This window comes from Danio aesculapii, chromosome 13 (genome assembly GCF_903798145.1).
Source record: "Danio aesculapii chromosome 13, fDanAes4.1, whole genome shotgun sequence".
Lineage (NCBI taxonomy): Eukaryota > Metazoa > Chordata > Actinopteri > Cypriniformes > Danionidae > Danio > Danio aesculapii.
The window spans coordinates 33,397,817-33,422,926 of NC_079447.1; the positions used below are offsets into that span (position 1 = coordinate 33,397,817).

The window sequence follows — 25,110 nt, forward strand, 5'->3', positions numbered from 1 at the left end:
CCTTTATTGTGTGAAGAACCATATATAGTAATTTCATTGATTGATTGATGCATGCATATATATATATATATATATATATATATATATATATATTGTATATATAGCTAGAAAGCAGCTCAAAGGTCTTGTAATAACCCCAGTAACATTCCAATGTTTATTCAATGAGTATTTGATCGAGTGCCCTTTATAGAGATTGTAAAGATCTAAGTTCCAGTGAATGAGCATCACCTGGTGGTTTTAGTACAAGGAAATGCAAAGTCACTATCCAATATTTTTTATAACTAACTGTTCACTGCAAGAGCCATTATTAGCTATTACCAGGGTTTTTACAAAATAATAATTTTATCTATCTAAATATATATAAATAAATAAAATAAAAATACAAGCTTAAGCCATTGCAGCTATATTTCACAAAAAAAAAAAATACTTGAATATCAATTAAAATGACAATGCACAATTAAATTCCATACACAATTTTCAGTTTCTGTAAAATCAAGGCATACCTAATTTATATTCATACAGTATTGCAGACAGAACACATCTGAGAAAAGTGAAAACAAATAAATTCTTTCATCTTGGGTTTATTTACCTTGACAAACTCATTTATAAATCTTTATACCCCAACATAATGTTTTCATTCAATTCCTCTTAAAATGTGTCCAACAATCAATTCAGATTAAACATTTAAATAAATTCAATCCTTTTAAAAAATTCTATTTTTCCATTCCATATTTTTTTCCATAGTGATTTTTTTTTGCACTTTCTATTTTTCTTACAAACCTTCACTTCAATAGAAGGTGTAAACTTGCAGAAACAAAAACAAAGAAAAGCAAAACAAACAAAACCAAAAAAAAAAATAAAACAAAAAATAAAAATAAAAACAGCAAATGAAAGGCAACACTGGAAGTGTGGGGCAGCATTTTGCACCGAGGTAATACGTCTTCTCTCCTGTGTCTTGACTAATCGTTACCTTTTCAGATTTTTCTGAGCCTGCTTGAGTAAAGTGTCAAAGTCTAGTGCATCAAATTTGCCCTTTGTAGGCTTTGGATCGTACTCTCTGTTTGAATCTGAAAAAGATAAAGAAACAATTACTTACGAAGACTTTAAAAGAAACCGTTTCCAAAACATGCATAAAAATATCAGGTTGCTTCCATCATGAGCGAGGATACACAGGTAGATCCTTTGTGAGAGGGTCTTTTATTCACTATACATGACTCATGATGTAAATTCTCCTACCCTTCTGTTTGTGCATTTTATGTTTCATGTGTTATGGTTTCAGTTGCTGCTGTTGTCTTGAATGAGGACTACTGACTGTAAAACAAATCTACATTTGGCAGAAATAAAGTAACCTAATCTTCAAATGTGCACCCATAATCTCGAACTACAGCAGAAAAATTCAAACACACATTAATGTGAATATTAAAGTAACATGACATGAATACAACACTAATGAACATGAAGTTATTGTAAATGTGGCTTGTTTTCACAGGTTCTTTTATTTTGATGTAGTTTACTTTTCAGAAGAAATAAGTACCAGTTAATAACTGGGAATAATTCATAGTTAATCATAAGTAAAATAAAAATAATGAAAGCAAAAGTGGTGTTTTGTGGTGGTTAACACTATTATAATACAAATAATTATCTTTAATATTAAAAAATCCTAATGTGAAAGCAAAAATCATTGGTGTACAGCGTTCATTAAATTATGACGCTTTAAAAGTGACACAAAGCGAGGATTAGGGGTGGGCGATATGACCTAAAATTAATATCACGGTATTTTTCATCTTTTGAACGGTGACGGTATAATATCACGGTATTACTTTCAATAGCAAAATAAAATACATCTCAAGGAAGAACGGACAAAAGTAAGTCTCACTTCTATCGCTCTTTAAAAGTTTTGGTTTGGGTCATTTTAAATGCTCAGTCTCGTTATGAGCTGATCTTCATTTCTCTGTGTTGGTGGAATAAAGCAGGCGAGTCAGCCGCACCAATTTATGAGCAGACAGAGCAGGATTCTCATGATGACCACCGGCGCAATACCGCTCTTTGTTATGAGCTGTAGTTTCAGTGTAAACTTAGTAAAGGCGAGTTTCTTTGGCGATGATGTCTACAGTATTAGACTTTATATTTAGCGGACATTTGCGCTGAACACGCGGTGAATGCAACGCATCGAGATTCGGGCACCTTCTCCGAAAACACTCGATTGATCTCAGCTGGCGGATCAACATTTACCTCATGTTATGATCGCTGTCATCTGCGCCATTATTATTATTATTATAACTTTAGGTGAGGTTTGCAAACCTGTGCAATTTACACTCTTCAGCCGTTTGCATTTCCTGCAGTAACAAAAGCTCCCTGTTATCTGACAGCGGGAAGCGTTGAGTGACTGACAGCTAATAACAAATACTTCAGCAGGGTAGAGCGATTCAGCAAGTTTTTAGAGAAAATCAAATCAGATTGCACTACAACCATTATATTCAGACTAGGGGTGTGATGGTAACCGCATCACCGCCATAATGAGATGTCAACCGCAGTGATGTGGTTATTACAGTCATCACCGCCCATTTTAGTTTAGTATTTATTTTTGCTTGTGAATCTTTCAGGATTGTATAGAAAAACAGAATAAACTAAATAAAAGGAATAAAAGGCCTGCCCTGAGTATTTTCCACTTAAATTACAAATTTAGATTACAAAACGAAAACATTGAATCCTTTTAATAACCAGCATAGGCTGTTTTTATTTTAAGCTTATTTTAATAAAGCAGACCTACTAACTCAAATCAATCGCTCCACAGAAAATAAGCATTTTTAACGCACCGCTGCAATTCTATATCCCAGTCCCTTTATCAACATTTTTAATACAAGTCATTATTTTAAAGATTATGACTTGAGAATATGATTTTACCTCAGCGCTGCACTTTTCTCCTTCGCCCTGAGCAGGTGACGGAGTGTTGTGAAATAGTTAAACTCTCCTCAGTTTAATTTACAGTGTCAAACTGGCACAGGAATATCAGTATATTAATATAGGCTTTGCTAAAACGCTGGTCAAATGTGGGTCTTTTTTACAGAAGCTATTAACAGACGCGTATGCTGCGACCGGTGATGAGTCAACAATCGCATATATTTTGACTTATTTAAAGTAGGCTATAGGCTTTAGCATATAATAATTGTGTGTAAAGAAGTTTATTAAAAATGTAGCTAATATATCACAGGGGTTTGTGTAGCAATTACAGTGGAGCATTAATTAAATCCTTTTTTTCAGTGGAGCGAAACAAACACTGCAGTTGTGTAGCGGATGGAGACGCACAAAAATATACAATTCAGATATTTTTGTCGGAAGAAAAATATTCTTTGAACGAATTTAGTTTTGTACAATTTGTATCTTAGTTTTTGTCGGTCAGTTATTTACAAAATAAACAAGAATAACTAATAACCTTTGAGGTGAAGCGATGTGCCTCATGGTCCGCTATATGCCGCGGCCAAAACACAAACTGGTCTGTTAAATACAATCGTAATATAAATAAAATAAGTGAAATATTCAGTTTCGAATATGGAATCTTTGTTAACTGTATGATCAAAATTAAAAGAGCAGCCTATTCGAAATATTCTAAACTGAATATTTCACTTTTATTTTATTTATATTACGATTGTATTTAACAGACCAGTTTGTGTTTTGGCCGCGGCATATAGCGGACCCTGAGGCACATCGCTTCACTTCAGTTTATTAGTTATTCTTGTTTATTTTGTAAATAACTGACCGACAAAAACTAAGATACAAATTGTACAAAACAAAATTCGTTCAAAGAATATTTTTCTGCTGACGAAAATATCTGAATTGTATATTTTTGTGCGTCCCCATCCGCTACACAACTGCAGTGTTTGTTTCGCTCCACGGGAAAAAAGGATTTAATTAATGCTCCACTGTAATTGCTACACAAACCCCTGTGATATATTAGCTACATTTTTTTATAAATGTCTTCACACAAAATTATTATATGCTATAGCCTACTTTAAGTCAAAATATATGCGATTGTTGACTCATTACCGTGGTCGCAGCATGCGCGTCTGTTAATAGCTTCTGTAAAAAATACCTACATTTGACCAGCGTTTTAGCAAAGCCTATATTAATATACTGATATTCCTGTGCCGGTTTGACACTGTAAATTAAACTGAGGAGAGTTTAACTACTTCACAACACTCCGTCACTTGCTCAGCGCGAGGGAGAAGGAGAAAAGTGCAGCGCTGAGGTAAAATCATATTCTCAAGTCATAATCTTTAAAATAATGACTTGTATTAAAAATGTTGATAAAGGGATTGGGATATAGAAATTACAGCGGTGCGTTAAAAATGCTTATTTTTATATATCTGCGTGGTTAACCGACATACAGCATGATTTCTTCCATTACTGTCACAGCCCTAATTCAGACACACAATTGCTCCCAAATATATTATGAGGGCGCATAGATTAAATTTTGTGGCTGTCATGCGACCAAAATGGTTGCAATTTCGAGCCCTGTAGTATAAGGACATGTATTCAGACCACAACTGAACGTTTGAAGAAAATTGAATGCCTTATTATTTAGAATTAGCTATTATTGATGTAAATGCAGCCATTCAAGGCGCATAATTGATTTATCACGGTATTGACGGTATTAGAAAATCCATGTCGTGGCGCAATGTCACACCGGTGATGACTATGACACCGGTGTACCGCCCACCCCTAGCGAGGATATATAATTTCGTTCTTCCCTTACATCGCAAAGGTCTGGAGCTAAGATGCAATAAAGTTAGAAGTGAGAAGAGAAAACGAGGATGCTCAAAAAAGAATTGAGAAGCACCCACTGACATTTAAGTAGCATTGTGTTAGTGTCACTCATGTACCATTATGGATAATTTAAGCATGTCAGTTGTGTTGATGCACTTTACCATGTTCAAACGATACTTGTTAAGTTTCCTAATCCAGTTATCTAAACAATAATTTTAGGTTCAATGAAAAATATTCATTTTGGCTATTTAAAAAAACTAAACAACAACAACAAAAATAATAATAATAATAATAATAATGCATTACTACCAAATACCTTTAACCTAAGAGAAAAACCATGATCGTTAGCTCACCAAGATCAGCATAACTGGCCTTGCAAAACTGCCTCCTCCCTCCAAAGCACAGGTCAAATGGAAGCTCATTTGGCTTCCTCAGAATGCTTCCGTTTTCAATAGCATTAAACGCATCCTTTACGCTGTAGTATGTGACAAAACCGTAGTTGTCCCTGAAATTATAGAAGTGTCAACAGTCTGTTTCATTGTAAACAATATATGAGGTAAATAGACAGTCTAGAGAAGCCATACCCATTTTCTCTGAAGTGTACGGTGCACTCCTCTATGTCTCCAAAGTACAAGAAGCGCTCTTTCAGCTCCATACGAGTCATGTTTCCACAAATTCTTCCAACATAAACAACCCGTCGCTCCTCCTTAAAATCCCATTACAATTGAAATAAGAAAATACCAAGGTGCTTCTGGAAAAACAAACAAACACGCATCTTTCTTGATTAAAGTACTCACAATGGCTTTTTCTTTGCGCCTTTTTGTATCCTCACTGCTCTTTTGAACATGGTGGTATCCAGGCCTCTGATCAGGGCTGTCAAGGAAATTAAAACAGCGTCATTACAGTTACCAATGATATATAAAACCTAATATTAATCACCTAAACATTGAGCTTTCTGGAAAGTGTAGCTTATGTAGTTCAACTTGATGTAGGAAAAAAAAAGAAAAGTTATGTGTATTATTAGTGATTTTAAGTCACATTCCTCTCATCTGAAACATGCTGCACTATATTTAAATTTTGACAACACTATTAACTCAAGTCAAGCTAAAGATGCTCACCTTCTTCGACTTCTCCAGCGGCGGTGTTCATGAGGATCAGTGGAGCGGGATCTGGATCGAGAGCGGCTGCGGCTCCAAGACCCAGAAGGTGAGCTGGAGTACGAATACAGTCGACGGCGAGGTGGAGAAAATGACCTGGAGCTGGATCGAGAACGAGATGAGGAACTGGATCTGCTGCTTGAGTGTCGAGACCTGTATCTGTACATAAAAAAATAAAAAAAAAACCAACAACAACACTTGACAACATCCTTGAGAACAGAATAATTTTAACATTAAGAGACAGTAAAGTTTTATACATGTATACAAACCATGAAGTTGGTTTGAGAAACTCTAGTTTGAACAGCAAGATTAAAAAAGTTTCAAATCCATATGAGACAAATGCATAAATAGATAATTTATGAAAGTTACATTTTCTAATGAAGCAAAGTGTTTTTTTAAAATGAGTTTAACATTTTCTATAATGCTGTTAACATTTCTATTATGTTTTATCTTGTTAACATGGTTTATAATTTGGCTAAGATGTTTTAGCACATTGTTTATGTTTTCACATTTTGCTGTATTGTTACTAGCATGTTGAGGAAGTTACTATTATTAGCATTTTGCTAAAATGAATTTTGTTTGTAATATCTTTCGAGAATTAATATGCTTCAAACATAACTACACTAGCATTAATTAACATGTTGCTATGGTTTCAAATAGGTTCATTCTATTCACTAGCATGTTTTTGACATTTAATAAGATTTAATGTTAACACCCAATGTAAGCAAATGGCTGAACATTTGTTATGTTAGGTTTTAGGCTTGTCAAGTGACAGTTTAAAAATATTTAGCTAGGTATTGTCAAGCTAGATCAGAAACATTAGATTAACTGAATATTTAAAGGCAAATATGAATAATCTGGCATAATTTACTCAACCTTCTACTTGTTCCAAACCAGTTTTGACTAAAGAATACTGGGGAAAAACCCAGCCATTTATTTCCAACGTATTTTTTGTTACTACTATGGATGTGGCTGCTTTTTTCTCCAACATTCTTCAGCATATCTCTGTGTTCAACAGAAGAAAGAAATCTATAAACGTTTAAAATGAAGAAATTATCTTTTTTGGGGGAACTATCCCTTTACTCTTCATGAAGGATTTGGATAATTTTTTCTGTGATTAACTTAAAATTGTCGACATGCGTTTTAATAATACAGCTGTCCCCAGCAGTTTTGCGAATTGTTTTATTATTTTTTTTACATTTCAATGTGTTCTGCATACTGATTGGCTGTAGACCATTGTCAATCAGTCCCCTCTGTGTCTCCTGTACAGTACAGAATGCGTTTAGCTGGCCAAAATTAAATAAATCTTTGATCGCAACATTATCTGCACAAAAGCTAAAAGCTTTATGAACCATTTGCTGACAGCGATGAATGTTTGCATGTGACAACAGGTTGAGCTTTGGTTTCATTCTATATTACTGGACTTTGAGTGTTTTAGACGAGAGGAATGTAATGCCTGTCTGAGAAAAAGTGTATTAAGTGTGTAGTAAGGGGTTTTACAGCCTTAAAACATCTATAATCCTACTATGTGGATTTTGCCTATTGCAAGTTATTTTTAGAATGCCACTGCTGCGAATAACGAGGCACCACTGTACTTGGTTTTAAATAATAAAAAAAATAAAGTTGTGTCAGCAGTCGTCTGAAGGTGATGTTCAACTTCCGTGATGTTTCTAGAGCGTTCAATTTATAAAAGATTTGTTTTATGAGGTGAACTTCACAATAAAAGTAATTAAAACTTAGTTTTCATAAACCTCAATCAAACAATATCAGTAATCATTCGCAACACATCAAAGCTGACCTTTTCCTGGGTGGCGAGCGTGATCTGGAGGAGGATTCAGAGCTGAAGTCTGAACTACTAGTGGACGGGGCTCTGCATCTTCGTTTTTGACGCCCTCTGTCCTGCTGGTACTTAGTGGATGAACACTTAGAGTAGTCTACAGATTTCTGCTGGTTTACTTCATTGAGTAAGGAGCTTTCAGAGTCAGGCCTGTTTGGAGAAGCGTCTGGAGTCTCCAGAACAGAACTGTTTAGTGTACAGCTTGTTTCTGTAGATGGTTGACTGAGGCTGAGATTCTTCTGTGTCTCTTCTGTAACTGAATGAGTTGAAGCCGCCTTGGAGACATTGTTTTGCAGCGGCTTGTTAGAAGGCAGCTCAACAGTCTTGATAACAATGCTTGACTGTTGTTTAACATTCCACCGGCTGCCAACTTCACTCTGACTGGGCTCTTTAGGAGGGAGGCAGTAGTCGTGGTCAAGGGAGAAAGGTTGAGTCTGTCCAGTAAGGGTCTGAGGCTTGCTACGCAGATTATTTGAAGGCAATGGTCTTGCCTCTATCTGAATGGCCTTGTTGGTTGTTGATTTAAGGACCTCAGACTTCTTGGTTTTCCCTAGTAGTGAAACTGGTGCAATAGGCTTCCACATCTGGTGTGGTGGTGTGGCTGGAGGTGTGAGGCCTATGGAGGAGTCAGAGAAGTAAGGTTTACTTTTATTCAGGATTGAATTTTGATATACACAATTTAAGAGTGTTTTTGTATATACATTTTTATAGGTGATGCACAACATATTGGTGGCATCAGCTTAAATATGCACATTTTAATGTGTTAATCTGTTAGAAGAAAATATAGCGCAATCAGAAAAATGTTTGGAAATTCAAATTTTCATTTTGGAAAAGAAAGATCTAGATATTTCCATTCAGTTTTCTAGCAGTTAAACTTGTAGAATAAAATCAGTTATCTACTCTGCATAGTAGAAATCTCAATTTTGGTTAAGTTGAACAAGTTGAACATCCATCAAGGCAATATTAGTCTTCGTTAGCTTTAACTGTAGGAGAAAATTGGGTGTTTTTCAGTTTTCTTTTCTACAGGGATTGATCTACATGGCATAGGTCTGTGATGCTCTCTGCAAGACCATGCAACACTTTACAAAAACTGCAGGGCTCAACAATACAGACTGCCCAATGGCCCAGGTGCAAGACGCTCGGGACAGTAGAGACTATAGTTACTGGCCCAATTGGGGCAGTGCTGCCTTGTCAATAAAGTTTAATTTGGCTGACTGTTTGTCAATTGCATGCAAACAGGATGCTTTCACACCTAGACATTTGTTTTGAAACCTGTCTTGTTTACCTAGTTAGCGTGGTTTGATTGGCATATGTGAATCACGTAATCACGCTTGGACCACCCCAAAACAATCTGTACGAGATCACCTGAATAAGGCGGTCTCGGCTTGATTGAAATGAACTATAGAGAGGATCTATTGTAGTGAGAAAGCAAAATGATACAATGAACCAGGCTATATCACAGTGTATTATGGTTGTGTAATAGCCACATATACAGCTATATAAGAGAGAGAGAGAGAAATAAGAGTAGGGTAGGATGTCATTCTTAGCAGTAAATGTGCGCTTCATGTCGAATACGAAAGTGAAAGCATGCTAAAATATTACAGTGCTGTTTATCGGTTTGGAAAGTTGACCGAAATTACCATCAGATTATTTTTCCATATTTTATTCTTATAATATTTTGTATTAGACCTCTTGTTTTGTTCATTTTTGCAATGTCATCTTGAAAGAAAGATCAACATTGATCTGCTTCATGACCTGACTGCTGTCTCGCTTCATCTGTTTTTTCTCTCTATAATTTAAGCCTATAATGCATAATTCTAGCCAACGTTATTTTAAATAGATTGATTAATTTAATAGATGAATTCATTGGCTAAGAAACTATTTTTTTTGGTGGGGCCACTACTAGCCCGATCCTTAGCATCGAACCCTGAACTGTATAGTATTAAGAAAAAAAACTAACAACTTTAATTTATTAAAAAAAAATAAAGCTATTACCTGCTGTGCTTCCCAGGTCATGGTTGCGTGTTTTCCCAAGCGCTTTAGTTTCCACCTGCTCAAAACTGAATTAAAAACAAATGTCTAAGTTAATCTGCAGTAGCAACATGTCAAAAGCACAGAATTTCTGTTGTTACTAAAACCACACATTGACAAGTTATGTTTTATTTTGTGTTTAACATCCACCTTCACATTCTAAAGCCATGAGGAAGGGCTTCATTTGTTTCGGTAGGTCTTGGTGAAAAGTGGCCTACAGCCACACACACAAACATTGAGTTTGGTGTGAGAGCAGCACAAGGGCTGTAGGGTAACTCCATCACTCCATGTCATGATACTCACCTGGAGTTTCCTACAGCGGCTGCTCTACCACAGACCTCCGGTACACACGGCTCTTCCTTGGCTGGAAAGAAAATGGAGGATTATGAATGACTATACAGGAGGTGAAGAAGGGACAGACCCTTAAAATAATGGCCACATCAGACTGCTCAGTATTTAGAAGAACAGGAGCACAACTAACAGCGTGTAGTGACAAAAAAGAAAATTGCACCGCATTTATACCCTCATCAGCCGAGAAACAGCAGACCAAAGCCAAACGCTTGTTTACCAGGTGCAGTCTGTTCTCAGCCTGTGCACATCCTCAAACAAAGACAGCTAACTGGTTTGTAAAATGGTTTTGTTAACCAGGCAGAATTCCAGCAGTTCAATGTGCATGAGCGCACAGCAGCTGTTTTCATTTAAGCCACACACTCTCAAAGGAACAGGCCGTATACTTAAGGTGTGGTCACAGGATCAGTTTACAGGCAAACAATGACCCATCACCAATTGTAAATAGTTAAGTGACCAAACAGCTCGACATATTTAAGGAGTAGCACATTTATGCACCCAACCTATATTAGGGGAATGTTTCCAGCCCTCACACAAAACTCATAATTGCACCGCTTTTTACAGGAATGACTGGATTTTGCATTGAAATTTGCACTGAGCAACGCTAAAGCTACACCCAAACACACCCTCTTTGTTGTTGAAGCTAGAGAAATCAAACAGCCATTTTATTGACCAAACAAAAAGTCAGTATAACACTATTATTTTGTAACAAATGGGACATGAAATCCAACCCTGTGCTTTACTAGGAAAATAAAACCAACCTATGGACAATATTACATCATTAGAACCAAGCGCTATTAACAATAAAACAAACATGGTTTTGTGATAAGCTTAATCCAGAGATTCATGTTAAATTGTGAACTCTGTCAGTTTGTGCTTGACCTGGCAACACAGGAAAAGCTGACATTCATGGGAGAAAATCATTCATTTGTCCAAGATTAAACTATTGGACTAATTGCTTACAAACGAATGGTCTACCTTCTAAAGACGGCAGTATGTGTGCGCATGTTCACTTTAGAGTGCACTGATTTCCAAAGAAAGCTCTGCTGTTGTCAGTATTAACATCCTTCAAATAGTCAGCCTGACTTGTGGCATGATTTTCACAAACCTCATTTGTAAACAAATACTTTGAGAGCAAGAAGGAAGGTCACTTACGCTGAGACTCCTCAAACTGCTCCAGGAGGCTTGTGAGATCAGCAGCTTCAATACCTGAAGGAAAACATTCATTATAAACAATCCAAATAAAATCATGGCCTACTTCTAAAAGGTAAACATGCCCACCAATTTCACTGGTGAATGACTCAATCAGCTCAACCGTAGCAGTCTTTGGTTTAGGGGTCTCAGAAGAAGCCATCCTCATCTGCTCTGCCAATTCAACAACTCTGGCCTGAACCTGAGCTGTGAAAAATGGCTGAGCAGCTATTGGCACAACATGAGGCTGTGATTGTGAGGTCAGCTTTTTAGAATTAGTTGGCGGGGTGGTTTTGGCTTGCTCACACACAGGGGCCAAAACAACCTGCTCGGTCTCTCTCTTTGCAGGCACAGCAGCACAAGGTTTAGGAGCGCTAGTGGTTGAGCTCTGAACGTGTGTAGTGATCATCTGAGGCTTTAAGGACACTTTAGATGAAGCAACCGCATGAGCAGCATTGGGGTTACCATGTAAACATTCCTCTTGACTGGGTGTTTTGAGGCTGGTAGAGACTTTAGGTGTAGTGAACACTGGCTGTGATACTGTCCTTTTAGGAGACAAGGTCTCAGTATGAATAGTGTTTTGTTGCACTGTGATGGGAGCAGGTTGTTTTAGAGGTGAAGGGTGGACTGACTGGGATGAACCTTCAGAAGACGTTGATTTAGAACTCACAGGTTTCCTAGACGAACCCATCAAGGAAGCTGGTGGGACGAGTAAAGCTTCAGGTGTTGGGGGAGCAGCAGGCCCTCTTGGGTGCCACGCGGGCATGATTTCAGGTACAGGGTCTTTTTTAACAGGAATATGGGATGTTTTACGTGGATCTCTGAGGCTGGGTTCTGGCAGGCAGGGTATTGGAGGAAGTTCTTTGGGAGCCTCAGGCAACGTGGGCCATTTAGTGCTATAATCCTCTGTTTTGTCCACTGGGTCTGGTTTCTTCTGCTGGCGGAGGAGACGGTACTGTTGTAAGCTGAGAGGTTTGGGCTTTGTTTCATTGCGCTGACAAACACTAGGCTGTTCACTGGGAGTTTCTTGTTTTGAGGGCAGTTCTTCCTCTACAGGCTTTTCAAGTGATTTGTTGTCTGTCAAGTTAATGATTTTTGTTTCAGCTTTAGAGGTCATGATTTGCTTCTCCTCGACAAATGGCTCAGGCTCCTTTGTTGGAGGATCAAGTTTAGGTCTCTCAGGTTCTGCTAATTTGAGCGATGGAGAAAAAGTCACCTTTTTCTTCTTTTGTTCTTCTTGCGGTTTCTTCTGTGGCTCCTCTTTTATTTTTGAGCTTCTCAAAATTCTTTGTTCAACCAAAGGGGTTTCAACAGATTTGCATCTCTTTTTTCCTATACATACCATGCCAACTTCTTTCTCCTTCTCCACAGGAGACACATTAGAAGGTGACGTGACTTTTTTAGCATGATCATCATGCTTAGTTTCCTGTTTATCAATCCTATTTTCTGGAACGCTTTGCTCACATTCTGTGGAGTCTGCCTGAGAAAGAGGCATGCTGAGATCCGGGATTGCCAGGATGGGCTCACCATGCTCTCCTTGATCAACCACTTCCAAAACAAGCCCCCTCTCTGGCAGGAGATGCTCTTGGCCCTCTTCTCCTTCCACACACAGTGTCATGCAGTAAGGGTGCATGTGTTTAACTAATTCACTAAGAGAGATGGGCATGCTCTCTCCGTCCTGCTCCAAGGACACAGGAAGGCACCAATCAAATCCATCCAAAGACAACAAATCAATATTGGATAATGGGATTGAAAAACTAGCATCTCCGTCTTCCTCCTCTTCTCCTTCACTGTTCTGCTGAGAAAGTCTCTGCATTCGTGGGAGACTCTATAACACACAGAACATGTCATAAGTAATATAGCTTATAACAGGAAATTAACATACACCCAACATTCTTCCTACAATTTGTAAGATACACTTATCAAGAAATAGTTCCCAAGAAATGAGAACTATTAAGGGACTCCAACTATTTTGCAATGAAATAAATCTGATTGTTTAACATTTGAAGAATAGATGAATTAGATTAATGTTAGCATTGCTATCAATATACTTTGTATAATACACTTTATTGCTATATTTTGTACCACAAAAAATGCTATTATAGTTTTAGCAATTCAGTTTTATGGTTAATTAACAAATATTATGTCTTGCAATATTTCTCTTATTAATCATTTTAACCATATAATATTCCTGCCCACAATATTTAAAGCCTAATTCATTAATATTAATTTAATGATTCACTACATCTGTGAAATATTTATAAAAACATTTATAGTTACCTTTCCAGGAAACTGTCTTGTGTGAATAACTGACTCTGGAGTAGAGCGTGTAAATAATTTTCTTAGCTGGAGTGAACAAAAAATAAAAGCAAAAATTCATTAAGATGTTTTATTAATAAAAAGCGTAAATGTTTTCATACACGGACACATTCCTAACATTCTTGGACAGGCGAAGACCAGCTAGACACTCACCGGTGAGTGTTCCTGACCCTTGTGGCCAGAAAACAGGTCAGAATCTGGCAAAGTGTCAAAAGGGGACAGGTTTTCATCATCAACATTGTCAAGTATTTCAGTGAGAGCTGTGAGCAGCGTCGCTTCGCTTTCTTCATCAAGATCACTTTTAACCTGGAACATGGAAAACACTTTGTAAATAGTACGCAGCTAGCTTTTTATGCCATAAAATGAATTATAATCATATATAACATATAATGTAGCAAACGCTTTTGCTTTCAACACAATTGACGGTTTAATAAATGCTTTTACTTCTCCAGTGGGGCTGTCCTCAAAAATGGACAGAATGGATGAATCCAGGCAGCCATGCAAAGCCTCCAGTGCATCTCCATTGTTAAAGCCGGTAAACTCCAGACTGTTGCTGGTGAAACTTCCCTGAAGCGTCTCTGCCTGTAACATTTCATAACAAATAAGAAATGCCTATTTTTGTTCCATTGAAACTACAGTAAACCAGACCAGGCATGGGCTGCTATAAGATTCTGACGATATTATAACCTTGGATAAAAATATCATGGTTTCGCAGTTTTTACGGTAATACGGTACTGTGATTACTGCTTTAAAATATTTTTTTAAATGTTCGGGTAAAAAAAAATAAAAAAATTTTCCGCTTTGAACAATATATTTTATTTTGAAAAACACAAAATATTTTGGAGCAGTAAACATGTCAGGCTAAATAATTCTAATGAATCATTGACTTCTGCTATCTTGAATTGTTTAAAAGACAGATTTTTTAACCATTTAAAATGGCATCATTTGATATCTTTTCTGCTGGAGATACTGTTGTCATAAAAAAAACTAAACAAATGAAATAAAAAAAATTAAATAAACTTAAAAAAAAAAAAAAAAAAAAACTTACACACCTATAGCAAAAGGATTTTGACAGTTTTAACATTGACTTTTCCAAACCGCAGTATACCTTGATAAAAGTTATCGTCCCATGCCTAAACCAGACCACTCAAAAGAAACATAACTGACAGCAGGCAGCCCTTTCAGTTAGTTTACTTGGCAACCTTGCAGATTTAATAATAATTAATACAAGATATAATAATAATAATAATAATAATAATAATAATACAAGAAATATAAATGCTTCTAAAATCATAAATAACTAAGGTGGCACATGCATTAGGTCAGACAGTAAACAAGTTCATATTTCTGCTTTAAAAAGCATATTGCACAACAGCAAACAATCCACTCTCTTTGAGGCTTATGAATGCTGGTCAGTCCTTCAGCAGCTGATGTTATGGTCAGCTTTGATGTTAATGCAGCTCACAGAATTACTTATTTACAAGGCCTCAAATAATAAGCCGTTTATATTATAACTTTTAATACAACAAATATAACATTAGAAAACATTTAAAATAATAGGTTACCCCTAAAATTGCAATTTGCTGTAGATTTACACACTCAAGTCAAATATGTAGATTATATAACTTGTCCTTTTTCAGCAGAACAGTAAAGTGTCTTTCATGATTTATAATGAGTGTGACTAACAGCATTTTGAGAGAAACTAAATTGCACCTGGCTCCTGCCAAATAATTGAGGTCTTATGAATCAAAAGGACACAAAATTAATAATATTTACAACATTACAGCACTTATGATTAATAATGTAATAATTATGCTTGTTATGCTTCATAAAAACAGGGTATTGTCAGGAGCAACACTGTTTATATTTATATACACATACATATAAACACAGCTAAAAATCTTTACTGTACTACTGAAAAAGCCCCTACATCCTGGATGGCCTCAGGATGAAACTAACCCTTCAGCCTTACAGCTATTTAAAAGAGGGACAAGGGTTCATAAACGCTCTTAAATGTGAAACTCTGCATTAAATACAAGAAGTATTAACTGCAAGTAGTTCTTTTTAAAAATGCTTACAGTTGTATTTTTCCTCTTTTTAATTGGCGAATACAGGAACATACATTTCAGTAAAATGTAAAATACAATTTCAATCAATAAGTGACAATGACAAAGTACAGTACAATATAGAACAATTGAAATAATATCATAGAACTAAAATAAGAGAAAGGAAAAAACAAGCATAAATTTTTTTTTTCGCATTTACAAGGGTTAATTTAGGATTACTCGCACAAAGATCTAAAAAACAGAATGCTTACAGTTGTAGCTAAAACCACGTGTTGAGCATATCACGTCATCATCCTGCCGCATTGCATTACTGGGCGCCGGCACATTTCAAAACACGCCTTGCTATCTCAAATTCTGCACGTTCAGTTAGGTTTTCATAAAAGCGATCAGGATTAAATCTTCTGGATAGTTTAATTACAGTATGTAGTTTTGTTTTTAAAGCACAAAAGGGGACTGATTGAGAAAAAAAAGAGTGCTGTCAGTAAACACACATGGCCCAACATAACTAACCCCTGCTCTCCTTGTATCTAACTCACCTGCACCACGTGTTGGACAGCGACTCAACTTAAACCACTAACATAATGAACCAAAGTGCTAAATCCAAAATGAAAACAGGAGAATTACAAGGAAACAGCACAAATAATAAACAACGCCTTAAAACATCAGAAACTTATAACTGTAGCTGGACTGATGACATCGGTTGTATTACGATTTTAATGTGCTAAATTATCTTTATCAGGTCTAGTGTACTAAAATTAATACATGCAGGTTTTTGGGAGTGAAATATTTAAGTTCACGACCATACATGCATACAAACGGTGGTAGCGTTCATTCTCACAGTGATTCAACCACGTGGAGGTGAGTCACACGAAAATGTAACAAACAGCAAGAAAGCCATATCTGACCTACAAACTATCTGTAAGTCTATTAAATAATTGAAATAGACATGCATGCATGATATAAACACACATTAGTTTAGAGCTGTCACATACAAATAGCTAACAACTCCTCGTTACAGCTTAGTAAAACTTGAAATGGTTTAACAATTGCAAGACTGTACCAATAAAAGACCAAAACCACGTGTTGTTATATTGCTGGTTTTGCAATAATAAAATTGTGAGTTATAATAATGATTGCAGAACGTGGTAACATTAGCTAACAAGCTCAAACATGTGCATTCAGCCTTTGATTAGAAGTTTGCTACGCACAAATACTCATTGGGACATACTAAACTTGTCTGTGTTCCAGTTACTATATCAGAGAAAAGCTAGGTCAGATGTGAGAAAAACTGAAAAAACCATCTCACATCCCCATCCACGTGTCACAAACTCTTGCACACCATCGCGTATTTACTTATAAATTAGATACGGTAAGAAATGTCACCGATTCAATTCAGGAGAAACGGTATTTTTGTGTCAAAACGAGCAGTTCTTACCTCGTCAAGATTCGAGAAGAGTTGAGTATTACAGACTTTTAACACATCCTCGCCTGTTCCCCACCGCGCCGCCATCTTACAACTCAACTGTGAGAAACGTGAAGCAACTGCAGGCGCAGCAGCTGCCGGCTACAAGCCACGTGCTATTTGCGTTCCCGGCAATTCAACGCTTTAGCCCCGCCCCCGTAGTGCCTCATCAGATGTAGATGTAAGAAGCACAAATATATTATTATTTTTATTTTGTTTATCGCTTGTTATTTGTTTTAACTACTAGACTTAGATCCAATTTTAATTTGTTTTATTTATACAAAGTTTTTACTTGTTTGTCATAAAATATTTTAAAATATTTATTCCTCCCACCACGTGTAATTTGATCAATTAAACTTTTATGTATTTATTCTTTTAAATAAAACTTTTTAAATAAACTTTTTTCTAAAATTCCTTTTTCCAAACAGCAGAGCCCCCTGCCAGAGTGTCCAACCGAGGGTCCCCAGACAGACATAATAACGTCATACATTTTCATATAGGATACATTTTATGTTTTGCGGGAAGTTTGTCTTCTTGCATCAAATAATAAAAAAATCAACATATAAATCAAAAATTGGACTAAAACCATAGACTTTTTTTTTTTTTTTTTTTTTTTTTTTTTTTTATTAACTTCAAGAAACTGTATAATATAACTTAAAATACAGTAAAAGATAACAGTTCTTTTACACAATAATCACATTAGATGCACAAGATAAAGAACAAAACCAAAATACAATACATAAAATAAACAAATAAAATTAAATAAATACAATAAAAATTTAAAAGACAGTGCAATAAAAGAAAATAACTATTCAAGTAGCAAGAAAGATCTCATCATATTTGCTCAAGAGAGAAGCACATTTCTTATTTTCAATTAATCTAAGCGATTTAATTAAGTGTTCTATTTCACATAGGAAGTCTATAAAGATTGGACTTTTTTTAAGGAACCTCTGTTTGTGAAAGTAAAATTTCCCAACAAGTATAAAAAAGTTCACAGTGGCTTCTAACGACTTGTTTTGGTTTTCAAAATAACAAATAACATCCTTAAGGTGTAAATTACCACTCATATTAACCTTGGAAAAACAATATGAACTTAAATCATTCCAAAACAGTGATGACACGTTACAAGAAAAAAATAAATGACAAATGTCTTCACGCTCATTCTTACAAAATGTGCAACTATCAGTAACATCACAAAATTTGGATAAAAGTGCATTACATGGGTAAATATTATGCAGAATTTTAAAGTGCACCTCTTTCATTTTATTAGGAATACAGAATTTATATGGTAATAACCATGTTTTTCTCCATTGAATATTAACAATTATGGAACCCCAAAAAAACTTTCCTCTAGGAGTAATTGCATTATGTGACTGGGACACTTGACGTATGAACTTATTATTGCATTCTTTAGTAAGAATAGATTTTCCTCCTAGGTATAACTGTGATAATTGTTTGGAACTTGTCTCATAACTAAGAGCTGCTTTCATCAAACATAGTAATCCACTAGGTATAGCCTTTATAATTGACTTAAATTCCATGTATCGAACAGGGAATTGATTAATGTTTATAAAACTCTCATAAGTTAAAAGATCCCCGTTACAATCAAAAAGATCAGAAACAAAAATAATGTTTTTGTTAAACCATTTATCCCAGAAAAAAGATTTATTATTTATCTTAATGTCTACATTATTCCATAAAATGGTTTTGTGGGGTGAGAAATTGTGGCTGTAAGTCAGTTTCCAGGCTAATAGAGCTTGTTGATGGAATTTAGCTAATTTAATAGGCAATTTACCAACAGAGTAATTGCATTTCATTAAAAAAGAAAGGCCACCAATCTTTTTAAATATATTATTAGGAATAAAATACCACATAGAGTCTGAGCTAAGCAAACATCTCTTTAGCCAATTGATTTTAAATGTATTATTGGTGTCATCAAAATTTAGGACTTCAAGCCCCCCCTCACTCCTTTTATTTGATAACACATGTTTCTTCAATTTGTGAGGTTTATTATTCCAAATAAAGTCAAGAAAAACTTTATCAATTTTTTTAGAGGTGTGATTATCTACTGCTAAAGATAATGCGGGGTACACAAATCTAGATAATCCATCTGTTTTGGTTAAGAAGACTCTGCCTAGAATTGATAAATCTCTTTGGAGCCAACTGTTAAAATATATTTTACTTTAGATAATCTTGTTGAAAAATTCAGAAACTGTCTGCTAATTAGATTTTTTGTTATATTAATTCCTAAGTATTTTACTTCATTTTTGATTGGTATATTTTCAATTTTTGCATCTAAGGTGTCGTACAAGCAAATAATTTCACACTTTAATAAGTTTAGCTTGAGTCCAGAAGCATCAGAGAATGCATTAATAATGGTTAAAACTGGAGACACTTGATGTTTATCCTTTAAAAATAGTGTAGTGTCATCTGCTAATTGTGATATGCGAATCTCTCTGTTAAAGATATTAATACCAACCAAATTATTATTGTGTAGAATATCTATAGATAGAACTGTAAAAAAAACCATAGACTGTAAAATATATGGACGGAGCATCCGTGACGTCACCCATAGGTTTCTGAACACTTCAAAATAAGCTACAAGTAGGCGCGGCCAACCGTCGCCATTTTGTTCGCGCGTCATCGCACCCACGGCGGGATACCAAACAAGGGCAAAGAGGCGGAGAGTGGGCGGAGCTACAGACGCCTGCTGGCACTTTGCTTAGACCTGGCAGAGAGACTTTACTTTGGGAGAAACGCTTAATACTTTATTAACTGTCACTCGTTTGTGTTCTGACCACATGTGCTTGGCTGTACACTATATCAATAAAGTGTTTAGACTTTTCAAAACACTGTAGTAATACATTGAGCCACTAAACATTGTTCTTATGACGTTTTTCTACAGGAGGAAAACGCGAATTACTTCCAAACACTTCAGATATAGTGTGTGTTAGTAAATGCAAGACTATTGATGAACTCTAGCACACTGTATGATAACGCTTCAGATGACTGTTCTAGAGCCTACAGCTAATCAATCTGTCACATTCTGGAGTGCTTTACGGGTCTAAAGAAAAATATTAATGATAAATGATCTTAAATAAAACAAATACATTTACAGAGATGGTATACAAGTATATAACTTTACTCACATGGGAAACGAGGCCACATGAATGGTTTGTGAGCACAATTAAGTGCACACAGCATCCCATATCATCTGATATTGTAAGAAATAAGTCCAAAAGGCAACTGACTGTGTAAAGCCACAAAAAACAAAACAAAAATACGATGAATATGCCGAGATTAGTGGCTAATCTGCCGGATTCAGCTGAGGTGTAGTGACGGTGACCAGCGAGACCTAGCTGTCACTAAAGTGGCCACGCCCTTAATTTTGCAAACTTAATATAACCTAATATAAAGGAAATGGATGAGTTATAAAAAAATTCACTCCCCTCACAGTTGTCATGGAGGGTAATAATAGCTATATGAACCAAAATCGTTCTTTGTACCAGGCTGTAAACACCTTTTTTTCTGCTGTAAAGTTGGCCATTCTAACAGTGGGCTCAATTGCAACTTGCTCTATTATGGAGCCAGGACTAGCGGAATTTTGATGAACTGCAGTTTCAGTTACTTCCGTATTGGCTTCCCGAGGGAGAGCGGGAGGTTGCCGCTTGACTAAAACACGTGTATGCAGTCTTGTTTCTGCAGTGACAGTCCTCTGGCCAGCAGATGTCCTCCTCCAACTCTCAATCATTCTGTGAAGCTGTAGCATCGTGAACAGGTCAAGTTTTTTTTTATTATTTCCAAGAAACTGTATAATACAATTTAGAATACAGTAAAAGAGAACAGTTATTTTGCACAATATTCACATTGGATAATAGTATAATGTAAAAAAATAATAACGCAATTGAAAAAAGACAGATAAAAAATCAACGAGCATGAAAGATCTCATCATATTTACCCAAGAAAGAAGCACATTTCTTATTGTAAATTCATCTAAGTGATATGATTAAATGTACTTTTTCACATAAGAAGTCTATAAAAATTGCATTTTTTAAGAAACCTGTTTGTGAAAGTAGAATTTCCCAGCAAAGTATAAGAAAGTTCACAGAGGCTAACCACTGACTAACACAGGTTGAGAAGCAGATCGGGTGCAGCAATGCTTTTAATGCAAACCGAACACCTTACCCCGCCCCTAACCCTACATCTCACGGTGATGTCGTTAGCTCAATTGAGTTTATTTTATTAATTTATTTATTTGCAATAACAGCAGGCAATTAAATGCAAATACAACAGATAAAAATTTACTACAAATCATACAGAGATAACTTTTTTTTTGCAACGGGGGACATGACAATTTTAAAGATGTATAACAATGGTATGCAAAAAGAAATAGAGAGAGAAAGAAAGAAAGAAAGAACCCAGCAAGCAATAGCCGTCATTTCACCATCTAGGTCAGTGGTTCCCAAACTTTTTGCTGTGTGCACTCCTTTCTAATATTTGACACCTGTCAAGCACCCCACTCTCTGATTAAAATCCAAATTTTTAACTACAATAACTAAATACACTATGGGAATATAAATTTATATAATCTATATATAAGTGAAAAGTTATTTTAGGGTGTGACAGACCTTAAAATGTCTTGGTTTCCTAAGCCCTGACTGTCTCCAAAGTAATGCAAATTGTCAGTTTCACAGCACCGCGCTGTCTATTGTCTTCTCAATGTGATGTGATTTAATGCTAAAATGTATCGTGAATAGGTACTTATATGCTGATGAGATCGGTGCTGGAAAGGCAATTTACCCTGCCGACAACAACAATTAATTTGCATACTTTGTTTAGGTTTGTTTCCACCCCTATGAATCACTGTCTGTAAAATGTATAAAAACTTAGTGCCTGCTGTACAGTTGAGAGTTTCTTTCTATGACGCCACAGCCACGCTGAGTTATTCATAATAAAGGATTCTGCTTTGAAGACAACCGAAAGTTCTCCCTGGTTTTTTGGGCTCATCTTAGAATTTCACAACAGTTTGGTGCCGTGAGCCAGACTAGAGAAATTCACAACTGTTTTGGTGCTGTGACCAGGATAGAGACTGAAATTCACCCAAATCAAGTTGACACGGATAGAGACTGAAATCATAAATCAACTTGACCCAGATAGAAGAAAAATTCACCCAAATCAAGTGGACACGGATAAAAGAAGAAATTCACCTAAATCAAGTTTGACTCTTCATTTTGAACAAATATCGGACTTCACTCAAGACGGAATCGTTCCAGTTCCAGCTGAGGTCACATATTATCAACAACTTGGTGACTGCAACCCTGATGAAAGTTGAATTTACCTGAAATCTGACTGAAACATCACGCTCAAGAAAGATCAGACTTCTCTCCAGACTGATTTTTTTTCAGTTCAACCCGATTTGGTGAGTTTTCACTCTATTAAAAGAACCGCTAAAAACAGTACATAGTTACCCTCTGCGCCGTCAGAGAGTTAACAAACAGCTGTGGGTTTAGTTAGCTGAGTTATCCTTTAAATTTTATTTTAGAGATGAATAAGTAATCTTCTGCACTGCCAGTGAAGTTTAGCATTTTTCTGCAAAAATTTTGTTGTCCTCTGTTTTTCAGACAGAGAAGTTTAGCCTTAGGTGCTAAAATTTTGTAATCCTCTGTTCAGCAGGGAAGTAGCTTTTTGTGCTAAAATCTATAATCCTCTGTTTTCAAGCAGAGAAGATTAACCTTCGTGTTAATATTTGTTTTGTTTTTGTTTAGCGTGAAGTGCTATCAGTTTGTGTTTGTCCTCTGCATTGCCAGGGAAGGTTACCCAGATAGCAAGTGTCCTCCTAGGCTTCAGTTCATGGCACTAGTTAAACACCGTGGGGACGCTTTCCTGCTTCAGCCTATGTAACCCGGTGAGCGATAAAACACTGCAGTCCTCTGTAGCACACCCTTGTGTTGTCTGTAATAGTGTTGTCCTGATACTGAAGTTTTAAAACCGTCTATTTCCCGCTAACATTGAAGTGCCGCCGAGTGCGGATGACTCGACTGACCTTCACGGCTGCTTCGCGCTCCAGTCTCCTTGTAACTGTGTTTGCACTCAGTGTACAGCGAACGCAATCTCCGCCACTGGTGACGTTTCCGGGCGGCAAAACAGCGAGATTCGGGAAGTGTCCGACTTCTGATGTATTTTTTCAGCCCTCCTCTTACTGCAGACGCCTGCTCTCTTCTACAATGCAGTCAAGGAGAGGCGCACCTCAAACGAGTCTAATTTTTCAAGCTTATATTTAGAAATAATGTCCATGACAACATGAGTTAATCTCTCTGTTTATTATATTATAATCCACGCTCTATATTATAAACAAATAAATATGCAAAAACACATAGACCTATGTGCCTTTTGGATTGTTTTCACGCGGGAAATACACTTGTTTTGCTTTACGGTTGGTGTAAAAGTTTTAAAACTGTATGTATAAATCTGCCTACATAGTATTATCATATTATCAAGACATATTTAAAAAAGTGTATCGCTCGCGTGCACACAGCCCGCTTACCTGAGTAACAGACTGAAATGAGGCATGAGGAACAAGTCTTTTAAATGCCTGCAAGATCCATTATGGACACAGAGCAACATTCAATTTTCCTTTTTTGTTACAAAGTACAGCGAAAAGCAGCCCATACAGTCACATCTGCTATGCATTTTATGGAGGAGTGTAAATATTGCAATTATGGTAGAGTAAAATGTGTTCAGACGAAGAAAAAAAGACGAAAAACACTTGATCACGTTAAAATGTTAGTTAATAAGTATGTATTTTTACACATTTATCCACACGTTTGCATTACTGAGAGCAGGAAAGAGAACGACTGCACTTGTAAGCAGTATCCCCATAATATCGTTTAATTAAAATAAATGATCATTAAATTAGTCTGTCTCGACAGTGTCTACAAGTGAAGGCATTATCTACACACAATATGAAATCCCAATTAGAAAAACACTACAAACTATAAAATACTATTTATGAAAATACCTAAATCACAGACAAATCCAAATGCCCAACACAAGCGAGCTGCGCTCCAGACCAGATCAGCTCGATGACGTATAATGTCTCCGACACCACCTGTAGTCCCATTTAGCAACTTGATAGCAACCGTCTTATTAAAGAAGTGTAACCGATTTAAAGAATCAAGAGTGTGATGTAACTGATGTGTTTTATGTTGTAGAACAAAACGTGAAAGTATCTTGAGTTTGTGTTAGCCACGAACCTTATTTAAGAGATTTTACTGAAACCCCATTCAAAAAACCCATTGAAATTGACGTCATAGTTCCTCCACTCTATAGAGAGTGTTTAAACACAGTTCATTACACTTACACGTTTTGTCCAGCCGGATAATCCTCACACAAAATACAACTTTTAGCAATTTTGGATCTTAAATGCAAATGCAAGAACTGAAACAGGCTACATTAGGCTATAAACATTAGGCCTTGATCTTCAACAGATCACTGGAGCTGTGTGAAGTGCCCTCTGCCTCAAATGCTACACCATCATCCCCATCCCAAAGAAACCCAAACTATAGGATAAATGACTACAGACCGGTGGCACTAAACATCTGTGGTCATGAAGTCTTTTGAAAAACTGGTGCGGGCCCACCTGAGGACATCACTGTAAGCATCTGTGGATGATGCAGTAATATGGGACTGCATTATGTCTGCAACACCTAGACAGACCAGGGACCTATGTGAGGATCTTGTTTGTTGACTTCAGCTTGGCGTTAAAACGATCATCCCAAAACTTCTCCTGCCCAAATTAACTCAGCTCTCTGTGCCCACCTCTGTCTGTCAGTGGATCAACAGCTTCCTAACGGACAGGCAACAGCTGGTGAAGCTGGAAAATTCTCATCTAGTATCCGCACAATCAGCACTGGCGCCCCCCAGGGGGTGTGTCCT

At 36.4% G+C, this 25,110-nt stretch overlaps 1 protein-coding gene across 1 annotated transcript; it reads right to left on the bottom strand.

Moving 5' to 3' along the window:
- Positions 1–471: 471 nt before the first annotated feature.
- Positions 472–17,251, bottom strand: pprc1 (PPARG related coactivator 1). Its single transcript, XM_056471025.1, has 14 exons — positions 17,149–17,251; positions 14,092–14,229; positions 13,801–13,953; positions 13,609–13,674; positions 11,419–13,156; positions 11,293–11,346; positions 10,093–10,153; positions 9,754–9,818; positions 7,720–8,374; positions 5,883–6,080; positions 5,562–5,637; positions 5,349–5,470; positions 5,118–5,269; positions 472–1,067 (listed from the first exon to the last, which is right to left on the bottom strand). Exons 1-14 carry the CDS (start codon positions 17,221–17,223, stop codon positions 967–969), a joined length of 3,654 nt encoding a protein of 1,217 aa, XP_056327000.1. The 5' UTR covers positions 17,224–17,251; the 3' UTR covers positions 472–966.
- Between the last annotated feature and the right edge of the window lie 7,859 nt (positions 17,252–25,110).

Coding starts and splice junctions, on each gene's coding strand:
- pprc1 (XM_056471025.1), bottom strand. CDS start 17,223: ATGGCGGCGCGGTGGGGAACAGGCGAGGATGTGTTAAAAGTCTGTAAT. Junction 6,081..7,719: donor CGCTCGCCACCCAGGAAAAG/GTCAGCTTTGAT, acceptor TTTTATGTACAG/ATACAGGTCTCGACACTCAA. Junction 5,638..5,882: donor CGCTGGAGAAGTCGAAGAAG/GTGAGCATCTTT, acceptor TTTCCTTGACAG/CCCTGATCAGAGGCCTGGAT.